This window comes from Haplochromis burtoni, unplaced genomic scaffold (assembly GCF_018398535.1).
Source record: "Haplochromis burtoni strain Fernald_Lab_line unplaced genomic scaffold, NCSU_Asbu1 Contig_242, whole genome shotgun sequence".
Lineage (NCBI taxonomy): Eukaryota > Metazoa > Chordata > Actinopteri > Cichliformes > Cichlidae > Haplochromis > Haplochromis burtoni.
The window spans coordinates 127,171-152,211 of NW_024582603.1; the positions used below are offsets into that span (position 1 = coordinate 127,171).

The window sequence follows — 25,041 nt, forward strand, 5'->3', positions numbered from 1 at the left end:
AATCTAGTCGGATCTGGAGATCTGTGTTGTGTTTTTGTTCCTGAGTTCACTGTACATTTTCAAAACAGGGCTTTATGGCCTAATACAAATAGCTAATGGGGTGTTGCTAAAGATAAGTGATAGAGTTTACTGGCTTGTGTAAGATGGAAGGAAGTTGAAGTGGTTTTAGGTTCTTTCTGAAAAACCCTTTCAATAGAGCAGACTTGACCACTGTGAATTCAGGAAGTGCTGACAGCCGGGCCTGTGACGTCGGGCTAACTTTGCTCAGTTCTTCAAGGTTAAAGCTTCCAAATAATATTTCAACATAAAAGGTCAAGTTAATGTTTAAAATTAGTCAGTGTTCACCCCAAAAAATCATGCATATGTTTAAAGAAAGAACTGTGTTGACGTGCGTTCATTCACAAACAGCTTTCCCTAGTGTAGTTTGAATTTGGGAATAGTGTAACTGTGGTGCAAATTTACACACCAGGCATTCATAAAGGTATAGACTTCAAAGGAAGACAGCTATAAAGACACTCTGAGTGTGCGCGCACGTTTATGTCTGTTCAAAAAGTGTGTCTATAACAGGCAGATTGTGGGTTGTAGTTTTCTCTAGAGCCACGCCTCCAAACTCAATGAGCGAGCAACACATTTGTCACAGGAAACCAAAAGCATGAATAAATAACATAAATAATAAATAAATTTAACACGTCCAGGTGCCTTTTTGAGTTTCAGCTTGGGTTTTAGACCAACAGTGCAATGAAATGGCTTTTGTTATTTTTTTATAATATTGAAAAGATTGTTTAAGTCCTAGAGTCTAGGTTTTAGGGTTTACGTTAAAAAAAATAGATTAAACAAAAGTTTTATAGGATAAGAGGTAGAGTGAGGGTTCAGCACTTATTTGTGATGCTAAAACGTGGAATTTATTAACCTGAGAATGTGTTAATGTGAATGTGAGAGCCAAAAAACATGGCTTTGTGTGGATGTGTGCCCTCCGTACTGCACACGGATTAGGGCAAGTAACTCGAAGGGAAACTCCAGTAACAGATTTTAGCCCAAATATGAGAACTCCACATCCCAATATTGGAAGTTTGAAGTGGATCGTAGAAATGGAGATGCATGCACCTTACTTCACCTACAGTGCAAGTTTCAGCTTTTATCTTTTTACAGTAGTGTCTTATTTCTAAAGTATTTTGGGATGTATTAAATATGACTGTGTGACACTTGTTGCCACTGTGCATGTTTGGGATTTAGATGTGGTGTGCAAAAGGCTCAAAAAAACATGGCGTTCCAAAAAAATGAAGTCATCCAACAGTGACATACTATCAAAAATTAGCCTAATTTGGTATGGTCCGTGCAACAGTAAAAAGGCTTCACTTTGTTTATAACCAGCGTTACGAGCATGGACCAGAGTCTCAGATGACTGGCTGCAGATGAAACAAAACATTCCTGTGAGGTTAGAATGACTGAAGATGGATGGAGTCTAAAGAAAAGCAAAGGGATTAAAAAAAAGCCATCAGTTAAAGATTATTAATCCCGGTGCGCTTTTTGCTTACTCTGAAGTATGAGTGACACAAACTGCAAAAGCTGCAAAAGCCTTTATCCGTCTGTTCTCACTTGAACTTTAAGGATGATTAGTATTCACCGCACCTCTCCGTGTTGTCATCCTGCTTCTCGGCACAGCGCAGCAGAGGAAAGGCAGCGGGAGTGAGTCCAAGGTGTGAATGGCCTTAACCTTGCATTGTTTCTGCCCTTTTAGCTCTCTAGCTTCTTTCCACTCTCACTGATGTGCGAAACATTCGCTGCAGTCATGCGCTGCGTTCGCCTCTCTGTTCAGCACATGCAATTGAACGGTGCTACCGTGCGAAAGATGAGAACATCTTTCCCGATTAAAAAACATTTCCAAAGCCAGTGCCAAGCGTAACGTCTGTTCAAAGCGTCTGCAGGGCTCGTCTTTAGGTGGGTATGTGGCACACGCTCTGTGGGCCTGAAGCCTTTTGCCTTCATGTGTGTCACTCGGGTTGGTGCGCGCAGGCTTAGTCGTGCCAAGCCAGGGGTCTTTGGGGACAGTGACGAACTCAGACATGTTTAATCAGATCTACTGACACATGAGCACAGCAGGCTTAGCCCAGTTGGCCACCAGCATCCCAATTCATCCTCGTTCTTCCCTCCAATGTGACTTTTTACCTGTACAGCCTTCTTTTAGACAATTATGATGACTTGAAACCGATCTGATCTTGACATTTAGGAAATAAAAGCTCTATAAGTTCAGGTAAAGATTTCATTATTGGTGTTTTGTTATAAAGTTAAGCTTGTGAAAGGTTTAAAGAAAGCCATGACTTTAGTTGCCGGGGAGAAAAAGTGTTTTGTTTTGGGGGTTTTATGTACACCCACACAGAGATCTTAGAAATAACAAATCAATGTGCAAATCATAGTGTTAGTTCTCTGACGTTTGCAACGACGAGTTTAATCAAAAGATCGAGTAAGCGAATTGTCTTCAAATAAGCCACCTGCTGTCATTTCCTCTGCTTAATCTAAAATCTTCAAACGCTTGCATCTCTGCCGTCTTCCTCTTTCTCCCTTGTCTGCCTTTGCTCTAACTTTTTATGAGTGTAGTAGCAAGCTTTGGCTGTGGCCTAGTATCCCAATAAAACTGTCCTGCCTTTTCATCCATTTTCTTAAATTAACCAGAATGGCCTTCAAACCTGATTTAAGTCCCAGAGCATGTCCTGGTCGCAAAACACAAAGACACATCCCTCCTCTTTTTTCCCAAGCAGTAATCTGCTTACAGTTAACAAAACATCGCTATCCTTGTTGGTTATGTTTTTGTCCACTATCTTATCTTATTATAAGTTCTTGCTGCAGTGCATGTAACCATAGCCACAGTCGTAGTGCAAAAGTTTTCATTTGTCTTTCTGGCACCCATTTAAAGTTTGTTTTGTGGTTAATCCAGAACAAACAGTTCACAGCCTCCAAGTGGTTTTTGTCTGTCTGTTATACTCCTGTCTTTGTTGCTGTGCTGCAAGCAAGCAGTATTTATTTGTGTAGGACTTTAGGAATACTAGAGTCACAAAGTGCTGTACAAAACACATGACAGTTTAGTTCAGCAGACAAAAACTAGGATTAAAAGCACTGCAGCATTGAAAGAAAGGGCACTAAAAAGTTAAAGTAAGGAAAAGTGGAATTAAAGTAGATACAAAATGAGAAAAAAAGTTAAGAAAGAAGACAAAATAACAGGCAGTGGTGCAAACGTGATTATTTTATGCACGTGAATCTACAATTTCAACACTGCTACATTTTTCACGCCATGATTGTCTGCCAGAGACTTCTGCAATGTTGGGGTTGGAGGTTTATTGATAGCTGACGCTTTATTATTATAGCCAACCATTGGAGCCAGTGTTGCAACTGTACTGAGCTCATCAGCTTGGTGTTTAGGGGGGACAGGAAAGAGAGGGCAGGAGAAAACTGGAGTATCCTGGGGGAGGGATAGAAGATGTGGAGGGGGTTATGGATAGAGGGAAAGTGTAAGAGTCTCTTTCTAAGAATAAACCTTCCTTCCCTGGAAGCCCCGTGTGGCATGGCATCTAATGGCGCATGGCACGGTCAGTCTGTATCAGTGTGTGTCTGTGTGTGCACGTTCCTTTATTGAAAGTGTTTTCCTGTGCGTTTGCTACTGAGACAAAATGAGTGCTGCCAGCTGCTGTACAGGCAAGACCATATAGATCGACTCGCCTAAGTGTGTTTAGGCGTGCGTGTTTATAATGCTAAATGTCAAATGGCAAGTTATTGCTTCTAGAGAGGAGTCGGTAGTGTTAGACTGATACTTTCAGACTTGGAGCATACACACTTGTAAAAACAACAGAGGGGAGCCGGGATCGCCAGCAAGAATTTGGAGCCAAAGAATGACATTTAGTTGCACAGGCTCTGACATTAATTCATGGCTCTTGCGGCGTTCCCGTCTAGGCGAGGATTCCTTGTCATAACACAGAGGCAGCACCGCAGCAGCAACAGCTATATCGTGAGCTAGACTGAGTACCAGTGATGTCACTTTGTTGGCGAGGAAGAACAGGTGCTGCTTGACTGAAGTAGCAAACACAACCCTAGCTAGAAATGCTTGGGAATCTTCAGTGGTTTGCACCACACTGTATACACACACACACACACACACACACACACACACACACACACACACACACACAAATAGATACGTAGCCCTTCAGTAAGGATCGCTGGGACAACTTGAGCAGGAGCGTCAGCTGAATGTTTACATCAGTAGTGAAGTTACTTGGTATAACAACATACTGCTTCCTCTTCTGATACTGTTAATAGCTTGGAAATAAAAGATAAACAATGAAATGGAAAGACATCATGCACTGTCACTTACTTACTTGCTTACAAGCTAAAAAAAAATCATTACACACAAGTGTCTGCAGCCATTCTGGGTGTCTTTTTTCATGGGTGGTGTGTTTGTGTGATGTGATGGTTGACTAAATAGTTTAGGTCACTTCCCTAAATTGCTGTCGTGTTGCAACGAAGCCAACATGACAGTGATGAGATGCTGTGTACTTGTGATCTTGCAGGTGTCTATATGTAATTGTTAGTTTGTTATATTTGTGTCTTTGCTTTGTTTAAACGATAGCCAGCTCATTTCTAATTTATTATCCGGTTACAATGATGACGCCAGACATTCTGGGCTCGTTAAAACTTTAAAAAAGTATCAGGATGAGGACTGTGCCACACAGCACTCAACAACTGACATTTTATTTGTTTAGAAATGTCAGACATAGTCCAACTCTTTCTGTCCAGCTTTGTGTTCCTTACAGTTCTCCCCCACCCCGCCTCTCCATTATGTAACAAGAGCTTCCTGTTTTGAAATGACGATGCAATCGGCCCATTTAAAAATGAAAAAGGAAAAAAAAAGTAATTTAGCTTCAAATCGGTGCTTTTATTTTTTCATTTCTTTTAATTTTTTCGTTAATTTCTTATAGCAGCATTATGCCTTAGTGTTCTGTCTCTCTCACTCTTTGATGGATGTTTGCTGCTTTTTCACACATCTGTGCTCAGAAACAGGAAGTCTGTCTACACACACACCTCGTACCCGCCTCCTTTGTAACTTCAAAAAAAAAAAAGATGCATGCGAGGCAGGGAGACTGGAGAATGAACCGGTTGCCACAGAGTAAAGGTCCTCGTCGTGTCAGTCATATATGTTCCTTTATGTGCTTATTTATCTAAATATTGTGGATCTGTTGCTGATTGTAAGGCTTTACGGGCACAGAGCTTCACCGCTGCAGTTTCTTAATCTCGCCGGCCGTCACTGACTGTCTTCTCTTCTTTCTCCTCTTACCTCCTGTGTCTCCATGCAGTCCTCCAGCTCAAACTTCAGCAGAGACGCACACGAGAGGAGCTGGTCAGCCAAGGGATCATGCCACGTAAGTCTGCTGAGTGTGTTTTACTTGCTTTTTTGCTTTTTTTAAGCTCATGAACCAAAGTATATATCGTCAATGTACGGTAGTCCGACTTTAAGTGTGCTTTTAGACTCTCAACTGATCGCGTTTTACCCAAAGACAGCACTTCTTTATTGTCTGGAACAGACAGTATCATCTCGTTTTTAGAAACTCAAGCAGAAAACAGGAGCTTTGGCTGTGAGCTGAGGTCAAACTGCTAACCCTTTCCTGTTTCAGGATTACACACCAAATCTTAAACTGTCACACACTAACAAGGTCGCTACCTGATGCTAGACGCTAAACGATACTCATGTATTTTTGGAATGTCGTTTAATTCACATCCCGCTGACACATATTGGTTCTCAACAACAGAACCTGGATATGTTGGTAAATAGCGTCTGTCAGTCTGTGCCGTATATGCTGTCATATGATGGGTTGTATAGTGAAGGTCTAGAATGGCGTTTCTTGTTTTTTGCTGAAAATGTCGTCTCTTATCGGCATTATCAGTATGAGTATGTGTGTTCTGCAAGTGTCATATTTAGCTGTATCTTTGCACCACTTTGTATTATCAAATAGGGCAGCTTCCTCTTTATGTCTATCCACTTCCTGTTTCAGGGTTCCTCACATCACAAGAGTCAGAAATATAGTTTTAAAAGTTTCCCTCCGTTTCTGTGTAGAACCGAAAGCACTCTGCTTTTTCCTTTTTCCAAGAAGACTTTTTGGTTTGAATTAAAAGTGTGCAAGCGAGTGTTCGCCCTCATACTGTAGACGTGGTAGCCAACATTCATTCTAACTGAGTAGATTTTCAAATGGAGACTAAATACCTGTTAGATTGCCCAATAGGTCTGTTCAGACATACAAACTTTGACAGATTATGCTAGCTGTGTGTTAAGAAGGGTATCAGGGAAACAAGTAACTGTGAATGGATGGTAACATGTGGCACACCTGTTGTCATATTTTGTTTTTGACAAAAGCAGATGAGATTGAAAAGATACACCATGCAAGCTGCTGTCAGCCTGCAGTGCTGCACATTCAGTTTACATAACAGTTTAAGGGTTAGATACATAAGAGTACCATAAAGTGATGACTGAGGGTTTGTTTTGGTGGGCAGCATGGAGCCTTCCAGTGAACCATTTAAGTAGTCTAGTAAATCGCTCTGTGTCCTCTTTTCTGCAACAGGCCCTGTGCCAGATTGTTGCAGATTTAGGATCAACATGTTTGGATTGACTATTTCGCTTTCCAGCTTCTCCTCTGTGGAGATTCCTAGAGAAAAAAAAAAAGTATAGCTGTGGGTTTAAATGAGATTTTAGATTGCTCCTAAGTCGATGACTTTGTTGACTACAGAAATCCTCTTTTAAATTGTTTCTCCGAGATGCAGAAAGATGGGGCAAAGGTTGTTCAGGCATCAGGTCCGCTGTTGTGTTACAGTTCAGTAAAGATCATATGAACCGTTCTCTTCACTTCTCGCTTCATCTTCGATCGATTTTCACGGTAACTGTATCTTGTTGACAGGAACAAACTTTGCCAAGTAGTTCCACATTGCTCCACACCCTGAACACTTTCCAGCAAAGAAAAAATAGTCTTTATATTTCTTAATGACTCTGTAATTACTGTTATTTGCTGGATTTTTGAAACATAAAAAAACAAAATCTGAAAATTTCACTTACAATGTCACCACATGGTTTGTTTTAGTCAACATAGAACCTTCAAAGGTGACATAAATGATCAGGTGTTTTCTGTCACTTCTCTAATTCTTACATTTAAATGTCCTTTGTGCTGTGTTTTCTGGTACTAAAAAAAGACTTTTATGTCTGAGTGCTGAGGCAGGGTCAGTTCCTCCTGTGGTATCAAATCCTCACACTGGTTTTGCAACTGAAGGTGGTGTGAATGAATAACTTTCCACTTTTAAACACTTTCGTGAGGTTCCTGAACACAGACATTGACTGTCCAGCTGTGAGCAAAAGTCAGTTAATCGTCATTTAAGAATGCCAACAAATATATACTTTTGTAGCATTAACATATTTTGTTGCTCCGCTGTATGAAAAACTGTTCTTTGTGTGATGAAACCACCAATGTTTTTATAATGAAACTGTAGCTAATGGGGTCAGGGAGGTTGTGGTGTTTCACAGGGGAAAGTTCTGAACAGTGCCCAGCTATAAGAATAGGCTTGAAAATGCTGTTTTTGAGCCGAATGTTTTCACTTCCTCCTGGCATGTTCAAATAACTGTTTAGTGTTTTCTTCCCCATGAAGTTTCAGTTTAAAAGTGCTTCAGGAGCAACATCGTGAAAGAAGAACTGTTGATCCAGTACCTCGTTTTGGGAGTTTAATTTGCACCTAGTTCTATTGGTGTGTGCGTGTTTTGGTGTTTCGAATTCTTTTAATGTTTGAGTATATCCAGTTATAGGTTACATATGCAATGATCATTTACACATCATAAAAAACTAGCTGCTTTGGGTCTTTTCTCTTTCCGTTTAAGCTGCTGATTGGCTGCCTCTTGCAAATAGAAGGTTTAAACTGCAGGGGTTACATGAGAAACTGGGACTGGTGGGGACGGCCGCACCAATAAGCACCAATGACAGAAGGGCTCACAGGCCAACAGACTCATTGTCCATTCTTTTATGCATTTGGTGAACATTTATTTTCCAATGAATGCCAGTAAGAGTCTGATATGATTAAAATAAAACCAGCCCAGCCTTCTCTTGCCAATACGCAAGGAAATATTGTTTTCATTGAACATCATATTGAAGCAATTAATCTGTGTTTAAGTAGTTTATGGGCCCGGTTTGTCCTTGTGGTGTTATTATTGTGATCCAGACCACTCGTTGGTCATATTACAACTGGTATTCTTTGAACGCCAGGGGTTGTGACACAAGGAATGCTTCTGACCCCCACCCATCATCTGTGGTGCACACATAGTTGACGCCCTGCTGTAGCCAGAATGTCCTATCTCAAACACCCTTGGCAGGGATTTCACCAACTCTTGACCAATCAGACGATCGCTGTCTTACATCATTATAACTGCCGCTGTCCTCTGAATATCCTTCCCCAAAAACGAAGCGGGCATCTCCCCTGTCCGTTTAGCTTTTCTAAAACCTCGACTTTATATTTGTGGTTAAAAAGAGTTTGATGTCTAGCGCTTTGTTTTTTGGATAGAAATGATCTTCTAAGGCTCAAAAAAATCTGTGATGGGAGATGGACTGTAAAACTTTTTGTTTCCTTGCACTGGACCTTTCTGCAAACTGAATAATTATAAAAGTGTAAGATAAAATGCAAAATATATGACGCTTTGGACTCATTTTTCATGTTGACCACCTCTTTCACCTCAAAGGTAATACAGATTTTTTTTCTTTTTACACAATTTTAGCCAGCTGAAATTGCTTTTATGCATTTCCCTCTTACAAAAATACTGCATAGACGTTCACTCCCCCACCCCATACACTGGTCATGGCTGAGCAATGAAGTGATGAATCTAGACTTTCGCTGGGTGTGCTGCACTCTATTCATCAGTCTCTCTTCTGCTGCTCGCTCCTTTTTAAAGAGCCATTCCAGACTCTGTTCATCAAGAATTGATGTTCCTCAGCTACAGACCATCTGCCAGACTTATTGCAGATAGTTTGACCTCTGAAATGCAGTTTCTTTAGACTTACCTTTCGTCATGGAAAAACTTAGAACGCACCACAATCTGCAGCACGTTTCTGTGTAAAATACCAATAAAAGTATAATGAAGCTGGGCTATATGTAACCTGTAATCTTTATAAGTGTTTGTATTCCCTTTTTAACACTGTGTAATTCTAAATAACAGATCAAGACAAAGCTGAATGTGTCCAAAAGTGTCTAACGTCAGTTCAAAGTATGAGAAAGAACATTTGGAAACTTTGGAATACGTGGAAAACTCTTGCTGAATAATGAACAGTGTGTTCTCATTTAGGTTAATGAAACTGCTGAGTGAATGTTTGGTACAGTTTGCGCTCATGGTTTTAGTCATATTGTTCCATTAAATCAAGCTCATCTAAACTACTTCACTACCACTGACCACATCGCGACACTTCCTGCAGCTGCCTTGGTGTTTGAGTTGCAATGAGAATAAACGTAACACAACTGATGTGAAAAGCGTAGTAAAAGGCCGAGGAAACGCTGGCAGTAACGGTTTTCTCGGTGATAACCGAGGTGGATGTGCACCACACTCAGCAGCAGAGGCTGATCTGCCTACTGAGTTGTCATCAGAGTGTGTGGTTTAGAATAGCACTCCTGACCTTCTCTGCCAGAAGCCACTTCTGCTTTGAGTCTGTCTTTGACTGTAGTCGTACAGGTTCTCACATTTTTGCTTGCTGAAAGGAGCATCACGACTTCCTTCACAGTCGGTCTGAACTGCATTAATCTTGGCTTTTTGTTTCTCCTCCTGTTCCCCCTCCCTCTCCATGCAGCACTGAAGAGCCCAGCAGCCTTTCACGAACAGCGGAGGAGTCTGGAGCGAGCAAGGGTGAGAGCCATAAGAACAATGAGTCTCCTGCAGTCTCAGTGGATTTTCTTCAGAGAGGCAAAAAACAAACAAAAAAACCCCCCACAAGAACCTAACAAATTGAAAGCTTGGACACCACAGATACAGATTGGTTGTAGTTGGGTTATCGTACAGATAATTTCTGGTTAGTTGACGTTTCTGCAAAATTGTTGTGAGTTGCAGAGCCAGGAAATGATGAAAACAAGTGACATGGAAACAAAAGCATATATTAAACTGACAGAATAATATTTTATGGTGTTGTAGCAATTTGGAGTTCATGTGATTTTGCCATCTTGTTTTCTTCCCAGACTGAGGACTACCTAAAGAGGAAGATCCGGAGTCGTCCTGAGCGCTCCGAGCTGGTCAGGATGCACATTCTGGAGGGTGCGTGTTTTTTTTTATTTTATTTGTTTTTTTAATCAGCAAATGCCAGTGTTGTAAAAAGTCACATTTTAAGCTTTGTAAAATACCTAGACAAAAACAGAACCAAATCTTTATGAAGAGGTTAATGTATAGTTCCTCCTTCATATTGCTGCTTGAAGCAATTCTGTGTTCTTTGAGGGTATTGCTTCTGCATCTTAAAACTCGGTAGCTCGATTCAGGCGCTGTGAAAACTCTTTTATAAAATGTGTTTCGGCATGTTGTCTTCATGAGGCAAGGTGCTTATCTTCACATTTTCACATTCATTTTAATATATGTGTTTGTGGTTTAAAGTGTTATGTTTGTTATGATTTTTTTTGAAGCAGCTGGTTTGACTGTTGGTTTAGTTTCTTTTAAATTAGGTTGAAGTCAAATCGAGGAAGTGTTAAAATAGGCTAAAACCTGCTGTGACGTATTGAACAGATCCACAGAGGATTATATGTGTGTGAATCACTTGGTAAATAAATGCACATGTATCCATAACGGCCTGCTGTGCCCTCTGCAGAGACGTCGGCAGAGCCGTCTCTGCAGGCTAAGCAGCTGCAGCTGAAGAGAGCACGACTGGCCGACGACCTCAATGACAAAATCTCTCACAGACCGGGTCCCATCGAGCTGGTCCACAAGAACATCCTGTCTGTTAACTGCCATCTGCAGCACTCACTCCCAGGTAATAACACAACCCTCATCAGCGTTCACCTGTACGCGTCTCAGTCCAGGAAAAGAAAATGTCTTCATTGATGGCCTTGCTCTTTCTTTCTAATGTAATCACAAGTTTAAGTCGTTGGGAAGGTTTGATTGCACCTGCGATCAGCTTCGTCAACGTTATTGTCGCTTCACCTGTGTTTCATCTGCTGCACTTCCCGTGTGTCAGAACGTGCACCCGCCGTTAAACTGAGAGCAGGAAAAGGAAAAGCTGGGGTGACCTTAAATGACAGTAAAGCACAGTAACGACTCACACTGAGTCGTGTGAAAACGAGTGAAAGTAAATGAGCATTGTATAAAAGTCTCTCTGAGGAATAATCACTAGCGCGGGATTGGTGCTCGTTATCAGTAGATGCTTAAAGTCCCGAAATACACAAGTTTTACAAATAAATGACTGAAAAAATAAATCTTATCTCACGATAACGATCGTACTGTATGCATTTATTTATGTCTGCATGCAGGCTAGCATCTCCTTAACGAGTAGGCCCACACAACATCGTCACACGTACAGCGATCATTAAGATCTGTATTTTAGTTTTTTTTAACTGTTCATTCTTTATATGTCTTTATTATTTCATCATCTTGCTGGTAATACAATGTTACAATCTCTGTAAAAATTTGAACCTCTGATGAAACTTTGTCGGACTCGCCTGGAAAAATGAAATGAAGAATTTGAAAAGGTGCCGCAGGCTATTGTTTAAAAGAAAAATTGGGCAATCTTGTATATTTATGACACTTGGTTCAGAGATTTACACACACACACACACACAGGGAGAGAGAAGTAAGTTTCTAGGTCAGCCTGAGGAGCTCTGAATTTGATTCCACCAATCAGGTGCACAGAGACACACACACACAGAGACACACAGACACACACACAGAGACACAGACACACACACAACACACACACACACACACACACACACACACAGACACACACAATAAACACACACACACACACACACACGATACAGTGCACAAACATACACAAGTGTACCTGCAGGAATTAGCAAGACTTGTAAATACAGGACAGTGGACAGGTTATGGTGAATTCAGGCTGAGCCTCAGGCATGTGATGAATACAAGTTCAAACACGTCCCCTTCCACTGTTCGCGGTGCTATTGTACCTGTGTCTTGGTGTGCAGTTGCGCCACCTCTACAATTTGATTTCCGTTCAGACTGAACACCTGAGCAGTTACACCATTCACGTATTTACAGTAAGGTGAGTGTGTAAACAAAACAAGCAGCTCTGAAACAGAAGTGACTCAGAAGCTTTGTTTGGACACGGCACTGTTTTGAAACATGAGACACGGCACGCGGTGTTGTAACTTCTCTAAAATTGCTTAGTGCCGATTGCTAAAGAGCGGTGACTAACTTTAGAGAAACTTTATTTGAGTGTTAAAATTGCAGGGGAAGCTGGGAATTAAGCTGTCCTTTCCTGTGTTTCCCAGCGGCTCTGGAAATTCCAGACAACGCCAACCCCTTTCGCACCGCTGAACCGCTACACCAGAAGACGCCACCATTAAATTGCGGTTTCATTAAATGTGTGAACGTTTCTGCACTGTCACAGATTCTCCAAAGGGAAACGGAGGAGAGAGCTCATCTTTGGACGAAGACAGCAGTGATGCTCTGTCACCTGACCAGCTAACCAATCAGGACTCTCCCCTGAGCGCTGTCCCTCAGGTCTCCCCCTCAGACGTGCTCACCCAGAACGGAGACCTCTCCCCCACACAGGTATTACTGAGGTGGAACAGAAAGAACTGGACAGAGCAGTTAGTGAAACAAAAGCAAGTGTTTTTCAGCAGGATCATGCAATTAACCACAGTGATATCATCTCACCAGTTTCTCACACAGCCTCCTGCTCCACCTCCACCACCACCTCCGCCGCCCCCTCCCTTGTTGAATGGGTCCGCTTCGTCCCCTCTACCTAAAACGGTGACCTCTGGATCCTCCCGCCATTCTGCTGGACAGGTCAAGGTGCGCCGATCGTTCTTTCAGACGGCTCTCGCTCGAACTTCCTGTTGATTTTCGTGATTTAAAAATAATTCTGACCGTAATCTCTATTTATGGGAACGCTGTAGCTCACCAAAACCCCCTCCTCATCTCTTCATTTCCTTACCCCCCCTATTTCTCATGGTTCTCTGACTGCAGTCTCAGGCCAAGACGAGTTCAGACCGCCCTCCACAGAGACCTAAGAAAGCAAAGGACAGCAAACCAAAGGTCAGAGGTCTTTGTTTTGCTTTCATTTTAACTCACACACCGGCATATGATTTATGGCCAATTTTAAATTACGACCAGTCACTGGGTAAAGGCTGTTTTTTGATGACATCTTGTCTGCAGTAAAGATTTTAAGACTTCAAATTGTGTTTGTCTGGCTTGCTGCTCCCACAGCTGAGTGACAAATATTAAAAGTTACTCCTTAGATTTGAAAGAGCCAATAAAAGTCTTCTTTGTGGTTTTTGCGTCGTCTCTATTAAATCATAGAGCAGGGGCTTCTCTCTAACCTCAGTGCTTTTTTCTGACATTTTACAATCATACTGAGGAGAATTGCTTGTAAAAGAGGAAGAGATACCATTTTATGAAGCCACAGTGGCCTCAGCACATCAGAAATATATACTTGCTTTTCTTAACTGGAAGTGCGTTAGCTTTTACTTCAGTTAAGTTTTTATTAGTATGCATCGTTTGACCTACATGTACAGAATGCCCATGCACCTCACACGTGTCTGTCTCTTAAACATTCCCTCCTGCCGCGTGAAGGTGAAGAAGCTGAAGTACCATCAGTACATCCCCCCCGACCAGAAGGCTGACAAGGAGCGTCCGCCTCAGATGGATTCATCGTATGCGAAGCTGCTCCAGCAGCAGCAGCTCTTCCTGCAGCTGCAGATTCTCAGTCAGCAGCAGCAGCACTACAACTACCACACCATCCTGCCCGCCCCTCCCAAGTGAGTGTCGAACCACTTTTGCGTATGTGTGCGTATGGTTTGGAAGCGAGGATGAGTAATTGCTGTGGGTTTTTGCCGAGAGTCAACAAGTTCAACACCCTTATTTTTTTTTCCTGCATTAAGCTAGTAGTTGCAGTGTAGCTTTACAGTTTGTATTTTTTTCCTTTTTACTTTGAGTATACCTTACAGTTAATATAAAACTTTCATGTTTCATTTTAAAATTCTAGAAAACCTATTTAGAAATTCACAAGTTTCATCTTTAGAGCTGATCTCTCATCATAATTTCCCCCGTGGTCTGCCAGAGAAAAAAAACATGCTCGATAATCTTTATTACAACTTTGTTGTTTGTCTTCCTTCAGGCCACAAACGGAGCAGCCTCCCACAACCAACTCTGGCCCTTCCCCCTCCCGTACCGTTCACACAACAACCACCACAGCTTCCTCGAGTCAAACGGGGACGGCCCGTCACAGCCAAACCGCAGTGGGAGGAGCCAAACCAGCTACTCTGCCAGCCAACCTGGATGAGTTCAAAGTAATTAACTCAGGACCCAAAAACAAACTTATGAGATCATTACTGCACACAGTGTTGTGGCTCATTTTGTTGGGTAATTCAAATCAAAGATCTAAGTTTGTGCTCAGCAAAACGGCCCCAAACGAAAGCAGCATTGATCCTGCCCATTCTAAAATAGAGCTCTGATTTTGGTCCTTTCTCAAAGGGAAATCTGTGAAAGTCTGCAGCAGTCTAAGCTGTAAGGATTAGATCTGCGCAGACACCCCTCATATGGTGGTGGACTCTACAGGCGTGTAGATGTTCTTATACTTTCTTCATGTATTGTTTGTGCTTTGTCATAACTGCAAAGCTAAATTAAGAAAGATAGTTAAACTCACTCGGCCAGAGAATAAAAGACGTGATCATTAGACAGTTATTGTGACGCACTGAGCCACAAGCCAACAAAGTTATGTTTTAAGGCTCTTTCTTTACCCCTTGAAACCTTACTAGGAGTAACCCTTGAAACTCTTCTCTGCCCTGAGTGCTTTCTATCATATTTCAAGCCTGCTTATAGAACAAAATCACCTGGTTTGCATTCAAAGTTAGTGAGTGTCGTCTCTGTCTGTGCGGGAAAAAGCTGGAAACTATTCAGATGGTAATCAAATCACGTCTTTGTTGATATTTACTGAGGTGTCAAAACTCATTATTAAGGGTACAAGGGAGATGTCTTTTTGGGTGAAAGAGTTGAGCTCTTTGTCTTTGGTTTTGCTCCTGATTTGCATGCAGTTCTGTGTGTGTGAATGGTTTACACACACTCATTAGTGTTTTGGCTTTAAAATAATGTGTCATTTTATTTGGGTGTCATTTTAAAGAGTCACTTGTCTGAATTTGTCCGAGGCGACCTTTTACATGGCTTTTTTTATCAGTACATCACCACCTACACACCCTTTAAAGGTCCAGCTGTTTAAAGTTCCTTTGAGTTGAGCGTTTTAAATTTGAGTCTATTCTCACTTTGAGTCAGTGTTTGTTTTATGAATACCACTTTTGTTTCCATCTTCCAGGTTGCTGAGCTGAAACAAGAACTGAAATTGCGGGGTTTGACCGTCTCAGGCACCAAGAATGATCTAATTGAGAGGCTCCGTAACTACCAAGAGCAAAATGGGGGAACCGCAACTGTTTCGAAGAATGGCATTTTGCAGTCCGGCTTGCAGGGCACGACCTCAGCTGCTAGCACCACCACATCTTCTCCCACCACAACTTCCACCTCTGACCACCAGTCAGTAGAGGGTGGGTTTAAGTTGTCTCTGTCCTCACTGGCTCAGGCGGTTCCAGGGCGGGTGATGCGGTTTGGCAGCACCAGCTCGAGCCCTCCGGTGTCGCCGACTCCGTCGGAGAGGTCGTTAGCTGGAATGAGTCCAGATGAGACCAGCTGCAATGGAGACATGTTTGGAGAAATGGTAAAATTTATGTTTCATTTGTTATTGTTAGAAGCACTTTGTCATTTTTGTGTCTGCCCAGACATTTTCCTAACATCCTCTCCTTTTTTTAATGTGTGTGTCCTTCAGGTGAGCTCTCCGCTGACCCAGCTCACCTTGCACCCCTCTCCTCAGCACCCAGCAAATGTCTCTCCACTCGCAGTCAAAGATGAGATCCAGAGCTCTTGCAGTCTGTCCAGGTCCTCACCTGCATCTGTCCAAACCCCCGAGCCCGGAGCAGCCATGGACACGTCATCTATGGATAAAGACCAGATGCTCCAGGAGAAGGACAAACAGATCGAGGAGCTCACCAGGATGCTGAGGCAAAAGCAGAGGCTGGTGGAGACTCTCAGGTCCCAGCTGGAGCAAGGCAAGATGGCAGGTGGGATAGTGGTCAAGAGGGAAGGAAGCGATAAGAGCAAAACATCCCCAGAGGTTAAGCTCCAAACGCTAATAAAAGCCTCAGCCATTCAGCCCCCTACGCTCCCTAATGGCATCGTGTTGAAGGTCAAAAAGGAGGTAGAGCCAGAGGAAGGAATGGAGGGAGTAACAGAGGAGGCTCTGTCAAAGAAGCAGGTCCCGACGATGCAGTATTCCCAGGAGACTCTGCTCAGGCTGCAGCAGATTCAGCAGCTGCAGCTCCAACAGTCTGATCAACAAAAACAGCAACCACAACCGAAACAGCAACAAAGTCAGGCGCAGCCGACGAAGGCCGCAGAACCCAAACCGAATCCTCAAAAACAGCATCACCAAAAGAAAGAGGCTCAACTCCTGATCCACCAGCAGCAGCAGCTGCAGCAGCTCATCTTCCAGCAGACCCAACAGAAACAGCTCCAGGCTCAGCAGAAGATAACGCAGCAGAAACTGGCCCAGCAGAAGCAAGTACAGCAAAACCAGCTCAAGCAAACCCAAGGGCAGCAGCAGGCTCAGCAGAAGAACCAGGTTCAGCTAAAGCAGGTTCAGCTGCAGATCCAAAACCAGACGGTGACAAGTCAGAAACCCGCACTGAGCCAAACTCAGCAGAGGAAGCAGCTGAAAGCTCAGCAGAGGCAGCAGCAGAAACAGCAGACATCAGCAGCCTCAACACAACAGGTAATACTGTGAACTTCAAAGACTGAAAGCACACACGCTGCAGTCTCTACGATGAGTATATAGCATATAATAAAATGCTAACGCAACTTTTCTGTTTCCAGGTGACTCCAGTCATCATCAAGCAACAGAATGGCACACCAGTGCACACTCAGGCCATCTCATTAGACCTCCTTAAGGCCAATGGCACACCTACACTGGTGACAGACACCAACGGGAACCACTACCTAATCGCTCTCACCAGTCACACCACAGATGGACAGAATGGAGTGTCCTCATTGACCAAAACCAACGGACGCATCACACTGCAGGTACAGGGAACATGGTATTCTGATGATAATGGTAATAATGCTAAGTGTTTCCCTCTAAATTAGACTATTTGTACATTATACAAAAATAATGAATATATACTGTGTAGCAAATAATTCGTTGCACCTTCAGTCAGTATTTTGAACAGCAGCGAGTAAACTTAGCCTTACAATTACTCTGCAACCTTTGTGCATTTGTTGTAGTGGCATGTGTAACCGTTCTCCACCTGCTGTGGGTTTTCTTAAGATTTCTTGTCTTAGCTTGTAGAGCTTCCTGAGCAGAACAAGAGCTACTGTCACCAGCTGTAGCCTACAACAGCAGTGTCTTTTTGACGATGTTAGTTCAGTTCTGTCAAAACTCTGAGTGAGTCGCTCATCACACATTGCTTTGAAGCTGACTGCTGGTCACTAGGGTATATTTACTAATTTAGGAAGTTTATCTTATGTCGCCGGTGGGGGTTTTCTTGTTTTGTTTTGTTTTGTCCCCACCCATCGTCACCTGAAGTTGCCAAATGTCATCGACTTACTGCAGTATTTCAACCTTTACTGTCCATGGATGAAAAAATTATAAAATAAAAAATACACTTCAGTAGGATAGGGTTAGTCTTGCATGTACTGTTTATATATGGGAAGCGCGTAATATTAAATGGTTTGACAGAATATGAATGTTTGCGTACTTGTAACGTTTCAGAGATTGAATTCAACTCCAAGTAAACTGCCCAGCGCCCACAGCCAATCAAAATGTCAGGCAGAGGCCGAGCCTGTGAGCCAACCAAGCAAAAAGGTACAGCAAAAACTCTTTCTCAGTAAAACATGTAAGCATGGTGTAGATTGTAACTTTCCCAACATTTTTACTTAACCTTTTTCTTCATTTCATTTGTATTGTTGTAGGGTCTTAACCTTAGAGTATATAAAGCGCCCTCAGCCAACTGTTACTGTGGGTTGGTGCTATGTAAATACACGTTGAATTGATCTCTGTTTACTAATTTTGTCCTGAAGACAACAATAGCAACAGATTCCTACCACAAGGTGTCGCCACTGAGACACTGTAAAATCATCCAAGTTAGATTGTGGACTAACAAAGGTTAAAAAACAGCATCTTATCCCAGAATAAGACTTGCATCATTAACATATGCAAGTGTGCCTTCCGTTCTAAACGTGCCACTCTTTGCCCTTAGGGACAAAAAGCGGGGCTGCACTTAGACGCCAAAGGTGATCCACAACCCAGCCAGCCCGTCACTGCTCCACCCAACCTGCAGCCTTTCTTTGACGACATTTCAGACAATGAAAGTCAAAACAACTTAATGTCATCTCTCAAGGTAACACCAGCAGCAGCACCTCCTCCTTCTCCTCCTCCTCTCCCTCCTCTGCTTCCAGGCAGAGTTACCTTCAGCATGTCATCTCTAATGGTGGTCCTGCTCTCTCCACATGTTCATTAAATTTGTCTTCTTGTTTCTTCTCTCTTCTCATTTCATCACTTCATGGCACCATGCTGACAGAGACAGGAGGCGTGTCCGCCTTACGACCGGCACACGCTGTTCACCCCTCCCTCTCCTAAACCCAACACCTCCCTTTCTTCTCAGCGCTTCAGAGTATGTCCTCCAGCATGTCTTGTCTTTCCATCTGCCTTGCAGTATTGATCTTTCTCCCTGTCTCGACTCCTTTTTTTCCATCTTCTCACTTTTTTGGTCTCTAATGTTTTTGCAGAGGAGTGGCAGTGGTGTTGGGTTGGGTTTGTTAGGATGTAGTGATAGATTAGATCAGTGTCATCCTATCAGACCCAATTATCTAAAAGAAATCGCCCCTGCAACATTCCAGTGAAGAACACCTGCTGCTGTTTTTTGTGTTAAATAACTACATGATACCTCACTGTTGGCTACATGATGGCTAATGAATACTGTGTTTCTGTTCGACAGCCAGAGAATGGCCTGAACAGCCAGCAGATGGACGACCTATTTGACATCCTGCTCAAAAGTGGAGGTAATGATGAGATCTCAGTTCAATGTGAGAGAGACATCACAGGTCGGTACGTCTTGATGACCTTTATTTCTCTGTCCTCCCCCAGAAATCCCCGGCTTCAAGGCCAACCCGGACCCTTCCCTCCCCCCTCTCCACTCTGACCCACCTTCTCCATCCAGTGCCCCATCCCCCCTCCACCTGTCTCCTCCCACCCCCACAGAGGCCTTCATCTCCCCGGAGTCTACGGTGGGAGGGCCCTGCTCAGGCAGCGGGCGTCTGGAGGACTTCTTGGAGAGCACGACGGGCACCCCACTGCTGGGCATAGAGTCCGACGGCGGCCTGGCGCTGATCGACGACCTCCACAGCCAGATGCTGAGCACGCCCAGCATCCTGGACCACCCCCCCTCCCCCATGGACACGTCTGACCTGGGCTTCTCCCCGCATTCTGCGGGGCTGGACTTTGGCGACCCCAACCTGGATAGCATGGACTGGTTGGACATGGTAGGGAGCGCAAGTGGAGGTAGCGAGGGCAATAGAGGAGAGCGAGGAGGTGGAGACGGAGGGACGAGTTTAGCTCCGTTGGCGCCACACACTCCGCAAAGTGTGTTCTCAGCCGACTTTCTGGACAATACGGACCTGCAGCTGCACTGGTAGCCACGTCTGTAGCACCTCACTCAGACGCACACAGATGAACACATGGTCGCTCACACTGTGTACAGGCTCCGTCTTTATTTCATGCACATACTCTATGCTGTCTCTACCACTGCGGGGGGTGTCTGGCACATGCACGCGCACACACACACTCTCACACATTTACTCAGTTTGTCTTGTCTTTCACTGGCTGTTGCTGTATGCAAGGTGAGGTGGTGTTAAATTCATTGAAATTACTTGGTGGACCTGAAGTGGACTTGTAAAGATTTTAACTCTACAGGGAACCAAAACGGATAAAATCCCATTTCCCGTGTCCTGACCTGCATTAAAGCCAGGTTTAAGTAAACCAGCCGAAAGTTGCAGGTCGCTTTCAACCCATTTCAACCCTCAGTAAACAGCTGGACAGATCAGAGGCGAGAAGGGACTGTCCGTGATGTTTTCCTGGGCTCCTAGAGATAGCAGTGTGTGTCAGTGCCTCCTAAACTTTGCACTTATGCTGAATCTGATTGGTTTAAAGGGTGGGTGTTTAGGTCAACAGCTGAGTGAAAGCCACCTAATGTTACAATGGTCAGCTGAGCCACTGATTGTTTTTGTTTTTTTAAAAAAAGAAAAAAGGCAGCTGCTTGTGGCCTCACCATGCCAACCTAAACCCCACCCACACTAGTCAAAGATACAACCTTCATTGGTTGAGAGTTGCTGTTGAAATAAACCTTATCAGTGGCAACAGTTTGAATTGAAGCCTCATTGGAGGTTGCGTATAATTGGTAACATTATGGTAGACCACTATGTATTGCTGTATATCGGGTGTATATTACAATTTGTCCATATGACTATTTTTCTTTGCTGGTTGCTTTAGAGTCAAGCTAGCCGGCTGGGGGACAGAGGGGGAGGGCGGGGCTTCCAAGAGAACTTGGACCTTGTCATTTTTTTAAAGAAAAAAAAGATTAAAAAAATAAACATACCATTTAAAAAAACCCTCTAAAGATGTGTTTCTTTTTCCTTTTGATTTTTCACATTAACAGATACACTTATTTCATCTCAGCTTTGTGATTTAAGTAAGCGTGGTAATGAAATTAAAGCCACAAGAGGGCGATGTTGCTCAAAGAATAAAGAAAGCAGCTTCCATCTGGAACAGGAGGGTATTTTCCAGAAGTTTGCTTACCCTTGTATTTTTTATTTTTCGTAGTGCTAAACAGACCTGAGCACATTTACCAGTTCTTTGTTTGGTGCTGAAAGCCACGTTTAACTGGATTTTTTTTGTGTGCTAGTTGTCACAAATTTCAAGCTGCATTTCCCCCACAGCTGCTTCTGAATGAAAACACACCCCTGCCTAAACGGATCAACAACTAGGCTTCTCTCAACCACCTGAAAAGTTTACTTTTGATCATCTCGGGCAATTTATTTTGAAGGAACACTATAGATCATTTCTGTGGGACAGTCGGCAGGTTTTTGAATCTTTAAATATGTTTCAGAGTACATGAGAAAAGCCCAGCATCAGCTGTTTAATAAAGGCTTCAACTGTGGCATGTATGGATCTGCAAAAAGTAATGGTGTAAAATTATTGGCATTAATAAAAAGCCACTAGATTACAGTGTAATTTTGACAAATACGTTTTGTCACTTATACAAATACCTTGGGTCAGACTGTCACAGGTGTTTTAAACTGTACTATATATAAAAAATACATAAAATATTGTATTATGATAGAAAATATATAATACTGCTAAGGTGCTCTATATAATGTGCCTCATTCACCCATTCATGCAAGCACTTTTTTCCATGTGTATGCACTTTCTGTCAAAAAATATACCGATGGATGCATCAGAGAGCAACTAGGGGTTAGTATCTTGATCAAGGATATTTGGGAGTCTGGAGCATCCATAAGTTGAACCTTCATCACTTCTTCTTTCTTTTCTCTTTAACTTCTGCCTCTAACGTCCAGTTTGACTCACTCACTATGAGGGGATCCTTGTCAATGACGCTGATGAGCTCTTGGGAGCTCTCGTCCTCTCTCACACACACAGGAACTGCAACACATGCAGATAAACAATGCACAAGATCCAAGCATGAGCCAGCTCAGTGTGCTCTTACAAATTCCTTTCACACTCACACATACACAGGTTGCCGCAGCTCCCCAGAGCAGCATCAGTACCATCTCTCTCTCACCCATATACAGACAGAGCAGATAAAAGTCCCGAGGCCATGCCTCTAATTAGCTACAGTGAGCTCTAAAGGGCTACAGCACCACAAGGACTAAAGATCTCCTCTGTATCCCACATCCCTCTGACAGGAGCCTGCCACCCCGCAGCCAGCCGTCACACAGGATTTTTAGTCACACATTCTCAGAAAGCCTTTTACCACCAAATTATCATAGCTGGTTCTGACATGCCCAAAACTAAACTTTCACTTTTGAAATAGTTTCAGCACAGGCTTTATTAGGTACACCTGTTCAACTGCTCCTTAGCATAAATATCTAGTTAGCCGATCATGTGACAGAAACTATACATGTAAACATGATCAAGAATACGATGACCTGCTGAAGTTTAAGTGAGCTTAAATGTAGCATGGTTGCTAGTGTCACATGTGCTGATATACTGCCCCACATAAAAACATCTCTATGGTTTACAGACATTTGTCTGAAAAAGAGAAAATGTCCAGTGAGTGCTCTGGGACAAAACGCCTTGTTGATGCCAGAGATCAGACAAGAACGGCCAGACTTCTTCAAGCTGATAAGAACACTTGTTACAACCAAGATATGCAGAAGAGCATCTCTGAAAGCGCAGCACATCAACCATCAAAGGACGTGAGCAGCAGATGACCCCACTAGGTGCCACCTAGTGGCAGCTATAAAAAGAAAACTAAGAACATAACGGTGAGTTCACAGCACTCAAACAACCTCTACAGTCACCACATGTCAGTCCATTAGAGCAGCATTTTCATGTGTTGGAACAGGAAATTTTACATGATGAACGCGAAAGCTGACAAATCTGCAGCAACTGTGCGATGCTATCATGCAAATATAGACAGAAATCTCTGGAATGTTTCTAGAACCTTGTTTAATCTGTGCCATGAAGAATTAAGGCAGTTCTGATGGTAAAAGGGGGGCTAACCTGATGCTTGCATAGGGTATATACTTGCATAGACAGTATATTTGGAGTCTATAACTGACCCCCCGTTATACAGTTGATGAAATTATGTACTGGGAAAACAGCACTTTGCAAAATCACAGTATCACAGAATGGATGTCTGTGTTTCTGTGTGGTGGTGTCACCTGTCATTACTCAGAACAAGGAATTTATTTTCCAGGCACTTCATGATGATGATGACTTAACATGAAGATTGCCTCTGAAGCGTCCCAGTGCTGCTTTATTACATCACGCTGAGCCACAAAATTACAGAAAACCAAATCACAACACACGTAATGTTGAACCGATCGTGTGTTTCAAACACTTTTTTTTTTCCATTTTTTCATTGTTCCTTTGTCTTCACTTGTTTTCGTGTGAAGCTGGATGATGTGAGAGGAGCAGTCAGGTTTGGGTGGATCCTGCTGCGACTGCAGAGCCTTTGATAGCAGAAGATGTGAGGGCTGACATTTGGGTGGGCAGGGGGAGACGGAGAGGGGATCAGTGAGGAAAATGGGAGGCAGAAAGGTGCTGAGAGAATAGACACACTGTTTTGCTCTACACCTGCTCGTCTGAAGGAAAACAGAGCGTGGAGGCACAAACGACAAGAGAGTGACGCGGTCACAGAGAATGGTTTGCAAACGTTTCAAACTAAAGTCTTCTTTTTGCTGCTTGGTATTATTGCTAGCTACACCGCAGTATAAAAAAGCCAAAATATAAATAAATGAATAAAATATCTATTCGATCTCTGGCTTTCTTCCACAACTTGTATCCTATCCTCACCCCCCCAACCAGTCGGAGCTGATGGATGCCCCTCTGTGAGCCTGGTTCTGCTGGAGGTTTCTTCCTGTGAAAAGGGAGTTCTTCCTCCCCACTGCCAAGTGCTCACTCAAAGGTCGTGTGATTGTTGGGGTTTTCTCTTTATTATGTAGGGTCTCTACCTTACAATTTAAAGCGCCTTAAGGTGACTGCTGTTGTGATTTGGCGCTATATAAATAAAACTGAATTAAATTGAATGGATGACAACCTTTTTCAGTGAAGGTCTTGCTTATTTCAGCAAGACAATTCCAAACCTCATCCTTTGTCTTTCATACATATAGTGCTGAGTCCAAATCTGCCCCTCCCTAAAAAAAAAAGAAAGAAAGAAAAAGGAGGTTATTGTGTATTACCTGAAAAAAAAAAAGATACTGGAAGATATAACATCCACAGGACAAACTGGCAGTGTTGAGGGAGGCAAAAACTTCTCTAATTCTCAGAGAAAATGTAATCTGACATGATGAATTTAGCAGGATCTGACTGCGCTTTGGGAGGGACAGCTGGGCTCACGGTCCACTGGACATCATATAATCGAGGTCGGTGTCTTTTAACATAACCTTGGGACAGCTAAACTGTGTGAGGCAGAGTTATGTAATGCACTCACGATGGCCTGGTTTCGATGTTTTTGTCGAACTCCACAGATGTTGGTTTTTACCTCAAAGCATGAATATGAAGGCACGGCCCTCCGCTTTCTCCATCATCGGACCGTCATTAGTATGGACCACAATTGACACAATTGACTTTTCTTTCTTTTTTAAAAAAAGAAAAGCTTGATATTATAGTCCCGAGAAGCACAGTCACTCCACATTATCAGAACAACACATGCATATATCACAGGTGTCAAATCCATCTAATATTATATTTCTGTTTTTTAATCACAAACCTCAGATCACTGTTTGTTTCAGTGATCTGATGCAGGATCAGTGAATAATGCTCAATGGACATGATGAAAGGGCAATATGAAAGCAAGCTTATTACAATGGAAGCATCAATTAATTGACTGGTTGAGCCCAAACAGCCCTAAGCTCTCAGTTTAATTGGAGGGAAGCGCTCGTTCAGATGCTTGGTGAGAGCGAGATTGCAGAGAAGTAATCAGATTGTACTCGGAGTCACTGGCATTCATTAATACAGTGATGTCAGAGGGATGTTG

General features: G+C 42.9%; 1 protein-coding gene across 7 annotated transcripts in view; it reads left to right on the top strand.

The window, feature by feature from the left end:
* mrtfab (myocardin related transcription factor Ab) overlaps nucleotides 1-20,928 on the top strand; it is a 40,176-nt gene extending 19,248 nt beyond the window's left edge. For 4 of the 7 annotated variants that reach the window (XM_005938037.3, XM_042227073.1, XM_005938041.3 and 1 more), the window contains 17 exons: nucleotides 5,343-5,408; nucleotides 9,849-9,904; nucleotides 10,231-10,306; nucleotides 10,848-11,009; nucleotides 12,612-12,775; nucleotides 12,884-13,018; nucleotides 13,193-13,261; nucleotides 13,799-13,983; nucleotides 14,343-14,514; nucleotides 15,534-15,929; nucleotides 16,038-17,039; nucleotides 17,141-17,347; nucleotides 18,036-18,128; nucleotides 18,523-18,663; nucleotides 18,844-18,936; nucleotides 19,261-19,324; nucleotides 19,410-20,928. In XM_005938037.3, coding sequence (XP_005938099.1) covers nucleotides 5,343-5,408; nucleotides 9,849-9,904; nucleotides 10,231-10,306; nucleotides 10,848-11,009; nucleotides 12,612-12,775; nucleotides 12,884-13,018; nucleotides 13,193-13,261; nucleotides 13,799-13,983; nucleotides 14,343-14,514; nucleotides 15,534-15,929; nucleotides 16,038-17,039; nucleotides 17,141-17,347; nucleotides 18,036-18,128; nucleotides 18,523-18,663; nucleotides 18,844-18,936; nucleotides 19,261-19,324; nucleotides 19,410-19,957 — 3,629 coding nt within the window. In that variant the 3' untranslated portion in view covers nucleotides 19,958-20,928. Of the gene's footprint in view, nucleotides 5,235-5,342; nucleotides 5,409-9,848; nucleotides 9,905-10,230; nucleotides 10,307-10,847; nucleotides 11,010-12,611; nucleotides 12,776-12,883; nucleotides 13,019-13,192; nucleotides 13,262-13,798; nucleotides 13,984-14,342; nucleotides 14,515-15,533; nucleotides 15,930-16,037; nucleotides 17,040-17,140; nucleotides 17,348-18,035; nucleotides 18,129-18,522; nucleotides 18,664-18,843; nucleotides 18,937-19,260; nucleotides 19,325-19,409 lie in introns of all 7 variants that reach the window. The other 3 variants (XM_042227075.1, XM_042227074.1, XM_005938040.3) reach the window with 3 other exon arrangements.
* Nucleotides 20,929-25,041: the final 4,113 nt, after the last annotated feature.